The following is a 10963-nucleotide window of genomic DNA, read 5'->3' on the forward strand; positions in this document are numbered from 1 at the left end:
TTTCTTACACAAACGCATCGCTTCGTTTCAGAAGGCCTTTATTAACCCCTGGAGCCGTGTGGAGTACATTTATGATGGAAGGATGTACTTTCTTGAGCTTCATAGTCGTTGGTCCCCATTCACTGCCATTATAAAGCTCGGATGCTTCAGGATATTTATTAATATTTATAACTCATATGTGTTCATCAGAAAGAAGAAAGTCATATACACCTAGGAGGATGGCTTGAGGGTGAGTAAAGCTTGGGGTAATTTTCATTTTAAAGTGAACTAATCCTTTAATATGTGCTTTATAATAACTAATAAAGAGCCAATATCATAGTATGCATGCTAAGCAACCAGTTAATAGCGAGAATTGAACCCAAATTAAAGTGTTACCAGAAACTCATACAGGTTTAGAACAACTTGAGGGTAAATAATGACTGAATTTTCAATTTTGAGTTAACTTAATGAATGTTCTTTTTTGCAACTTGATCAAATGTCTTAGTTTAAACGTGCCATTATAAAGACGTATGCAATTAAAATTCACAATCTTATTGTAAACAATGTTTGATGTTAATTTTGTGTTAGATAATAGTTTATCAAGCATATTTATAGGCTCTCATAAAAAAAAGCTTAAAAACAAATTAAATGAAATATGGCAAAAGAGTGAAATTTGCCTTATGCACATCATATACAAGCACATGAATCAAAACAGGAATGTCATAGTAAAATATTTTATTACACATAAAAATGCACAAATAACACCAACAAACAAAGTGTGCTTTTTTTTTCATCCAGTTTTGCTCACTTTAAATCAGCTCTCAATCTGAGAGAGAAATAGGCAGTTTTTAGTGTGAAACTTACATAAATATTCATCAAAACGCACACACAGAGAATACTGCAGCAGGGCAAAGACACATTCACAGTATAAGGAAAAAGACCACAACGAGGCGATTTACTCAAAGGACATGTGCAAAATTCGCTGCCTCCTAAATCCAATCATGATCCAGTAGCAGATGATCAACCAGCCCATAGAAGCCAAAAATATTGCAAAGAAGAGAGAAAATGACACAAAAAACTCTTGAGCCTTTGTGCTTTAAAGTGTGATTGTGTGCAATTTGTGTGCCAACACACGCTACAATCAGAGCATATTAGTGTATACAGGTCATCCTTGTTTTAATGCTCTTTGGAAAAGCTTGTGCGCATTAGGTCATGTAGCGTGTAATTGCTCTGAGAGCATAAAGTAAAGCTGCCTGCAGTCGCGCCTCCATCAGTAACAGGTTCACATGGACCTGCATAAAGAGATCAACACAAATGACACATTTAGGTAATGTACATGTATTTGTATTACCCTCAACTGATAAACCCACGTGTGAAGTTCAGGAGAAAAAGAGACTGTTATTGTGATGAAACTCATACCGCAACATGATTAACAAAACAAGCCACCAGCCACAACAAAAACTTGATGGCTATCTGATTTTATTTTTAAAAGGTTTTAAAACGTCAAAAAAAAAAAAGTTTAATCCTGAAGAGAACCACTAGAGGCCACTAACACATCACACCAATTGAATCAACTACAGTATTCAGAAAAATGACAAAAGAGCAAGCAAGCATATTAATTGAATTGCTTAAGCAAGTTAAACTTTTATGAACATGCTTGCTGACACTACCATCAACAAGAATTCTCACACATCTTGTACCTTTTCTGAGTGCCGAAACTGCCTCCAAAAAGAGAAGTACATTCTTGGTGTGGTTTTCTCTGGGTGACAAGCCACCGTCTTGACATACACTTTTAAACTGCGCTCCAACAGCTGGTTGACCCCCCCGTAATTGTAATCGTCATACCTGTGAATGCAAACATTGACATGCAGGTGCACACATTCACATTAGAACAATTTTAACAACCAAAATTATTGCATTTTATGGCTACACCCTTTTCCTGATAATGTGCAGTCCTTATATTTGATTTTTTCCTTCTTAAATTCTTATATAAACGTAACCCTAACTCACTTTTTGTTGTTTCTATGATGGTTGCATGACTGACCTGATGCCGTAGATACAGTGGATGTAATTCCAGATGGCTTTGCGGAGTGTGGAGGTGTCCACGTGCGAGTGCATGGCCATGGTGTTATATGTGAGCGCGCACACCACCTGAAATTTCTCATCCAGAAGCTGTGCCATCTCCCCATACAGCCTGTTCATCAGAGAGAAGCCGTGATCTTCCCACGAATAGTCCTGCAAGCACAAAAACATACACAAAAATCAATGATGTAACCAGCTTTGTTATTGTTAACTAAAACAAAAACTATTAAATAAACAAGTTTAAGCTGAAGTACTTAAATTACTAAAACTGAAATAAAAATAAATTATAGAAATATTTTAAAACAAACAAAACGTAATAAAAAAGGCAAAAGCACATTAAGTTACTACAACTTAAACTGAAAATATAAAGCTAAAACTGAAATAATAAATTAATAATAAATAAGGCAAAAGCACACAAAGTTACTAAAACTTAAATTAAAATTAAACTGAATATATAAATCTAAAACTGCGATAAATTAATAATTTAAAAAAAGGCAAAAACACAAAATTAAGCTAAAATTAAACTGAAAATATAAACCTAAAACTGAAATAGTAAAGTAAATAGAATATTTTTTTAAAACAAAATAAAAGAGAAATAAAAAACACATAAAATTACTATAACTTAAAATTAAATTAAACTGAAAATATAAACCTAAAACTGAAATAATAAAGTAAATAGACTTTAAAAAAAACAAAAAAACAAAAATAAAAAAGACAAAAACATAAAATTACTAAAAATTAAACTAGAAATGTAAACCTAAAACTGAAATAATAATAATAATAAATTAATAATACAAAGGCAACAGCAAAAAGTTACTAAAACTTAAACTGAAAATATAAACCTAAAACTGAAATAATAAATTAATAATAAAAAGGCAAAAGCACACAAAGTTACTAAAATTTAAATTTAAATTAAACTGAATATATAAATCTAAAACTGCAATAATAATAAATTAATAATTTAAAAAAGGTAAAAACACAAAATTAAGTTAAAATTAAACTGAAAATATAAACCTAAAACTGAAATTATAAATTAAAGACAAATAGATTTTTTTAAAACAAACAACTAATAAGGAAAAAGCACATAAATTACAAAAACTAAAATTAAACTGAAAATATAAACCTAAAACTGAAATAATAAAGTAAATAGAATATTTTTTAAAACAAACAAAAATAAAAAAGGCAAAAACATAAAATTACTAAAAATTAAACTAAAATTAAACTGAAAATATAAACCTAAAACTGAAATAATAAAACAGATTTAAAAAACAAACAGACTAATAAAAAGGCAAAAGCACATAACAAAATTACCAAATTTAAACTAAGAAAACAAAAATAAAATCTAATTCAAAAAATAAATACCATAATAATAATAATAATATATATATATATATATATATATATATATATTATATATATATATATATATATATATATATATATATATAAAATACTAAAATAACACTAGTTATAATTCACATTATAAACTTCAGCAAAAAAGTGGCTTCTGTTTATAATTCTGTTAATTAGATCTTTAAGAATAAATATATAAGAGTACTGAACCTGAGCTCTCATGGTTGGAGGGGCCTGCACTCCTCTAGGACTAAAATCTTGGTAAGTAAAATCTGCCTCCGCAACGAACCGCGAGACACAATCAGGAAGAACAGAGTGCTGAACTGAAAAACACAGATGGAGTGGAAACACGGTGCAAACTTGTACTTTTGTGTGTCACATCCATAATAAAAGCATTGGAAATGTTCATCTTAGGGGAAAAATGCATTCAATGTTATAAAATTGCAGGAGAAAGCCCTAAATTTCACTTGATGTCTGTTACATGTAATGTGATTTATGGGATGTATTGTAATTGATCAACTTCATACCATCAGCAGGTTCCAGCAAACTCTCTGTCCTTTCTCTTTCAAAGCGAGTAACCATCTCTTCCTGAGTGAACTCTTCACCTTGCTGCTGAACCATCATCATCTTCTCCATCAAAAGCTTAACCTCGTTCACAGCCTCAGACCACTGCACACACGTATATTCACATTAAAGAGATTTACCTGAAAACTAAATCTTTAACTTCAGATACGTCAGTCATGATTTCAATACCTCTTGCTGTTTTCTGGCCTTGTCTCGGGCAGAACAACAGGACTCTGTGGGCGAACACGGTTGGAGCGACGGATCTCCAGACTGCTCAGGCTCTGGGAGAATGCCACAACCCCAAACGAACGAGGCCAGAGAGTGGGCGTGGCTCATCAAAACAACCGCCTGAATCAGTTCTGCCAGGGACCATCGAGCCTCTGCACCAGGACACACTAACTCCTGTGAATACAGAAGAGGACTATAAAAACATTGACTATAATAGTGGCCAAAAGTGATGTCCAGAGTTCAATTATCCTCATATTTTGAAGACTTTATTCAACAATATCTAGAGATGGGCGATTTCAAAACACGGCTTCATGAAGCTTTGAATCGTTACAAATCTTTTGTTGTGAATCAGTGCATATCAAACTGCCAAAATCACATGATTTCAATAAACGAGGCTTCATTACGTCTTAAGTGTTTCGAAATTTCAATGTTTCACCACTGGGGGGCGTGACTTTGGCAGTTTGATACGCGCTCCGAACCACTGATTCGAAACGAAAGATTCGTAAAGCTTCATGAAGCAGTGTTTTGAAATCGATATTATTGAATAAAGTCATTATTTTGTTTTTTGGCGCATGAATAGTGTTCTCGTCGCTTTATAACATTAAGGTTGAACCACTGTAGTCACATGACTGTTTTAAATATGCCTTTAGTAGCTTTCTGGACATTGAAAGTGTTAATTATCTTGCTGTGAATGGAGGCCTCACTGAGCCATCGGATTTTATCACAAATATCTTAATTTGTTTTCCGTAGATGAACGAAGGTCTAACGGGTGTGGAACGACATGAGGGTGAGCAATTAATGACAGAATTTTCATTTTTGGGTGAACTAACCTTTTAACATGACGACACAAGCTAGTCAATGAATTGAATCAACTCCACAGCAACAAGATAAACTAGATTCTCCAGCTTTGTTGTTGTTGAGCAACCGAAGCACAAGCCGTTAAAGCTCCGCCCTCTTTTGGAATGCATAACTCATTTGCATTTAAAGGGACACACACAAAAACGCTATGTTTTTGCTCACACCCAAATAGAGGCAAATTTGACAAGCTATAATACATGATCTTTATAGACCTCTTTGGAGCAGACGTCACAATAACGTCACTTGCAGCTGCGCGCGCAAAAATAGCGGTAGCAACTGAAGGAAAATGTGCAAAATCCACAGAATAAGAGAAAAATGTTTTATTGTGCCTCTGGATGTTGGAATCGGAATGCAAAAAATATAGTCTTCATTTTTAAAGAAAACCATCGTTGAAAACGTCCTTTGAAGCTAAACAGAGACGTTTCACAGACTGGACTGATGACACCTGCAAGGATTAGTCTACTATTAAAGCAGGAATTTGATGTAAACAGTAAGTCTACATAATTCACATATGCAGTTCAGAGGACATACATACATAGCAGTTACACGGCATGAAATAATTATAATTAAAATAATTTAAAGCTATAATATTTTACATCGATAACTTTTAAACATAATTTTTATTTCACAATTCACAATTGCATTTGCGTGTTTATTACTCCCAGTTCGGACTTTATAACTCGCAATTGTGAGTTTATTTCACGATTCTGAGGGGGAAAAAGTCAGAATAAAGACAGAATAACGAGTATATCTCACAATTCTGTTTTTCTTTGTGAGAAATGTGAGCTGTAAACTCAGATTTGTGAGAAATAAAAGTCAGAATTGTGAGATATAAACTCGAAATTAACTTTTTTTATTCTTTTATTTCGTGGCTTCCATAGACTTCTACTGCTCAACTGTCATTTTCTGCAACCAGGTAGGCTCCGCCCACAAAAAATGTCATCGCTGTTTGCAAACACCAAATTGGTCTATAGACACATTCTAATGAAATTTAAAAGAATGAATTTTATTAACACAACTCCCATTTTCTTGAATTTCAAAGTAGCTTCCCCAACACTGATGATCTCTGCGTTTTACCTGTATATGTTCCTGGGTGATGATCCAGGGTCTGTGCGCGAGCAGTTTGTTGAGCGTCTGCAGGTGCTGTATTTTGGGTGGTGCACAGTCAAGTCCTCTAAGCCAGGACTCGTCTCCACCAGCCAGCAGAAAAGCAGAGCTGTGGTGCTGCACTAAATACGAGCACTGGTGACGTGCAGACGCCTGCAAAGACAGAGAAAATGACTGTTCTTTCATGGCCACTCTCGTAGTGTTTGGCATGGTAATGGATATGACAATTTGACTACGGATATGACAATGGATTTGGCAGATTGAGTTAAAAGGTTAGTTCCCTTTAAGGACCTATCAGCTTGTGCCATCTTGAGTTTCATGACAGAACTTTGTATTTGTGTACACTAGTTTGGCAACATTACTATTTTTAATGTTTTCGAACAAAGTCTCTTATGCTCATTAAAGCTGCATTTCTTTCAAAATAAATACAGAAAAAACAATAATATTGTGTAATATTATTACAATTTAAAATTATGGTTTTCTATTTTAATATACTTTAAAATATAATTTATTTCTGTGAATTTTCAGCATCATTACTTCAGTCTTCAGTGTCACATGATCCTTCAGAAATCATTGTAATATGCTGATTTATTATCAATGTTGGAAACAGTTTAATATTATTTTATAACCTGTGATACTTTTTCAGGATTCTTTGATGAATAAAAAGTTAAAAAATATCAGCATTTATTTAAAATAGAATTATTTTGTAACAATATACACTCCCGTTCAAAAGTTTGGGGTTAGTAATTTTTTTTTCTTTATTTTCTTTGAAAGAAATTAATACTTTTATTCAGCACAGATGTGTTAAATTGATAAAAAGTGATGGTAAAGATTTGTATTGTTAGAAAAGATTTATATTTTGAATAAATGTTGTTCTTTTTAACTTTTTATTCATCAATGAATCCTGAAAAAAGTATCACATTTCCAAAAAAATATTAAGCAACAACACTGTTTTCAACATTGATAATAAATCAGCATGTTAGAATGATTTCTAAAGGATCATGTGACACTGAAGACTGGAGTAATGATGCTGAAATAAATTATATTTTAAAGTATATTGAAATAGAAAACCATAATTTTAAATTGTAATAATATTTCACAATATTAATGTTTTTTTCTGTATTTATTATTAAATAAATGCAGCCTTAATGAGCATAAGAGACTTTGTTCAAAAACATTAAAAATAGTAATGTTTCCAAACTTTGGACTGGCAGTGTATATTATAAACACATACTCATTTGTGCATATTTAAAACTTTTGCACCAAACGAAAATATAAACATCCTCCCTCACCAGGATGATTATAAAATGTCTCCATGACAAAGGCAAAGGGCCATCCAGCTGGAGCAAAGCATGCTGGGTGCGCAGGAAACAGGTCAAGTAGGTGGGATGCAGCCCCATCGCCATGATGATATGATCGGCACGTCCTTCTGACAACAGAGCCTCTGACATCACCTCCTGTGCGGCCCCTTCCTCCAGAATCTGACACATACAGATATCCAGTGAACAGTACACACTGACAACAACACTACATCTTTCATTTAAAGGGGCGGTCACATTTACTGTCACTCAGAGAAATTTCACATGCAAAATACAGGAATCACCTGTGCAATGGGAAGGTCAAAAAATTCCCCATGAAAATTTTGCTCATGTTCAATTTGGTCATTCATGTGTTTGATTGTTATTTTGATTCTAATTTCATTTTTTTATGATTTAATTAAATATTAGCTTTTCATAAACCCAAAAAAACCCTTGCAATTTCCCTCACACAACTCATATTGGAAAACCCTGACCTAAAGAAACAGTCAAACAGATCAGAATTTGTTGCACCAATACCATAAACACAAAAACAAAGATGTTAAAAAACAACAACACACCTCTTCAATTGGGATAAAGGCACTGGGCCCAAAGGGCAACGCCTGGGGTACGTCAACTCCTGCTTCCTCCTGAGAGAAACAAAGAGAGACAATAGAGATGTAGAGCATATAAAGGCTCTTTGTTGTCTAGTTAAAAGGTTTTGAGAAAATATAATACTTCTATTATCAGAGAGATATTAATATGCATTATCATACAACTGGCACCAAGCTGTCATTCCAGTTCATGCTGATAGCTGCTTACTATCAACTAAATGGTTGAGAGACTCCGAGTCATTTGAGCAAATCGGTTCGTTCGAACAGTTAATTTAAAGAACACGATTCAGTGGTTCTTTGCGTCATCGTGCGGTTGATTAAAATCAACGCGGTTTCTTATTGACTAAACTGTGATACAATCAAATCATAAAAATATTTCACATAAGATGTCTTATATTTAGCATCATATCAGTCAAACGGGCGACACACCCCCATATTATCTATCAATTCATCAGTTGTCAGGGTCAATACGAGTCGGACATGTTCAAAAGAAACGGTTCTGGGTTCAATGAGACAGTGAGTCGTTGACAGACACGATTAGACCGATTCATAAATAAATAATATGAACCGGTTCGGTGAACAGGTTTTACAGAATTCACTCAAACGAACAACTAAAAGATTCACAAAAATACATCGCTAGTTTAAATGGACCAATAACAAGACTTTAACGAACACTGCAACTGATATTTCAGACTACAAACTTTAAAAGTGGGCCGTGTAAAGCAGACAGTCTAGACGCTGACACAGACAGAAGAGTGACTCGGTCAGACCGGCTGAATGAGCTCACCTTCATCGGATGAATAAAGGTGTTCAGAAGTCACAGGTTTAACAGAATAATGATGATGAAGAGTCTCGGAGGGTTTGTGCTCTATGACTTCATTGCGTCTGTAAGAGTCTAGTTTGGAAAGCAGGAAACAGCACCGGGAGGAGGCGTGGCGTACGTGAGTACACAGCGCCGGACTCTTGCATCACCTCTGCGGCGCAGCATGACGCAACCCGCCGGTAACGGAGATCAGAGCTCCCGGCTCCAGCTGGTAGGGTTAGGTAAAGCTGTAAAAGTCTTCTTCACAATATGACATGAAAGGGGATGTATGGAAATGTCTTTTTCCTGAATTCATTTGAGAAAGAGCAGTGTTTTTTCCTCAGTAAAAGGTAAGATGTGCTCTAAAGAAGCATTTATTTGACAGGTAGGTTGAGGTTTATAATAATAAACTGGTCCAAGCTGGTCATTAGCTGGTGCAGGCTGGTAGACAATCAACAAACCATGTATAAGCTTGTCAAGTCAGCTTAAAGGCACAATATGTAGTTTTTCGCCGCTAGAGGTCGCCAAAACAAAGGCGTAGCTTGATGACGCCGAGACTGAGCGAGGAATCATGTTTTCACCTCACAAAATCCGACAGGATTTGGGCAGAAATCATGTTAAAGGATTAGTGCACTTTTAAATAAACTTTTCCTGATAATTTACTCACCCCCATGTCATCCATGTTCATGTCTTTCTTTCTTCAGTTGAAAAGAAATTAAGGTTTTTGATGAAAACATTCCAGGATTATTCTCCTTATAGTGAACTTCAATGGACTCCAGATGGTTGAAGGTCAAAATTACAGTTTCAGTACAGCTTCAAAGAGCTTTAAACAATATCAGACGAGGAATAAGGGTCTTATCTAGTGAAACGATAGGTTTAAAAAAAAAAAAAAAAACAACTGTTTATGCTTTATAAACACAAAAATGCATGGAAGCAGGAAGCTTCGGAGCGTTATGAATCAGTGTGTCGAAACTGCTGTTCGGAGCGCCAAAGTCTGGTGATTTCAGCCGTTGGCAGTTTGACACGCGACCTGAATCATGATTCAGTACATTGATTCATTGTGCTCCGAATCTTCATGAAGCAGTGTTTTGAAATCGGCCATCACTAAATAAGTTATTTTGTTGTTTTTTTGGTGCACCAAAAATATTCTCGTCGCTTTATAATATTAATATTGAACCACTGTACTCACATGAACTGATTTTAATATGTTTTTAGTACATTTATGGATCTTGAGAGAGGAAATGTCATTGCTCCCTATATGGAGGCCTCACAGAGCCATTGGATTTCAACAAAAATATCTTAATTTGCGTTCCAAAGATTAACAAAGGTCTTACGGGTGTGGAACGGCATGAGGGTGAGTAATAAATGACATTATTTTTGGGTGAACTAACCCTGTAATTTCATTGAAAGTCTTTGGGATGTGCTGAAGTAGACTTTACAGAGTGCTCACCTCTTGCATTGTCAACAAGATCTTGACCAAAAATTGATGCACCTCTTGCCATCACAATATTTATTTCCGTCAAGATCTTGTATTGACAATGCAAGAGGTGAGCACTCTGTAAAGTCTCCTCCAGCACATCCCAAAGACTTACACTGAGGTTGAAAGAAGGTATTATGTAGAATATGGAATTGACTTCCGTAGTATGGAAAAAAAATAATATGTGACAATGACAACATGGCGAATGTAGTACGTCCGGATTACATTCATACTACACATATTCATTAAATGCTGTGTTGTACCCAACATTAAAATTGTCTTCTGCAGAAAAGCAGATAATGAAGGCTCTGTAGTTAGTGAGAGAACGCCTCATTCACTTCATCTACAACCTTTAATTATGTAACCACAGCTGCTATACATGCTTGCACGTTACATCCCTCTGTACCCGGCACTCCTAATAATTACCCTGAACATTTTCTCTTATGTAACCTTGCATTGAAGTGAAATCAAGCCTAACGCAGCTGTTCGACACGCACAAAAACAAGGACACAACAAACAAAGAAACAGACACAAAATGGGATTTTATTGAATCATCACAAGCAGCATGTTTAGCACTTGCCGAACCAGTGAATGTTTGCCCGTG

The 10963-nt window shown here is 34.9% G+C and overlaps 1 protein-coding gene across 1 annotated transcript; it reads right to left on the bottom strand.

The window, feature by feature from the left end:
- Positions 1-704: 704 nt before the first annotated feature.
- sesn2 (sestrin 2) lies at positions 705-9020 on the bottom strand. Its single transcript, XM_067411384.1, has 10 exons — positions 8868-9020; positions 8048-8116; positions 7464-7652; positions 6142-6324; positions 4168-4380; positions 3942-4083; positions 3625-3737; positions 2024-2214; positions 1680-1824; positions 705-1271 (listed from the first exon to the last, which is right to left on the bottom strand). The coding sequence occupies exons 1-10, from the start codon at positions 8871-8873 to the stop codon at positions 1185-1187; spliced, it is 1338 nt and encodes a 445-aa protein (XP_067267485.1). The 5' UTR covers positions 8874-9020; the 3' UTR covers positions 705-1184.
- Positions 9021-10963: the final 1943 nt, after the last annotated feature.

The sequence above is a fragment of the Chanodichthys erythropterus genome, chromosome 15 (assembly GCF_024489055.1).
Source record: "Chanodichthys erythropterus isolate Z2021 chromosome 15, ASM2448905v1, whole genome shotgun sequence".
Lineage (NCBI taxonomy): Eukaryota > Metazoa > Chordata > Actinopteri > Cypriniformes > Xenocyprididae > Chanodichthys > Chanodichthys erythropterus.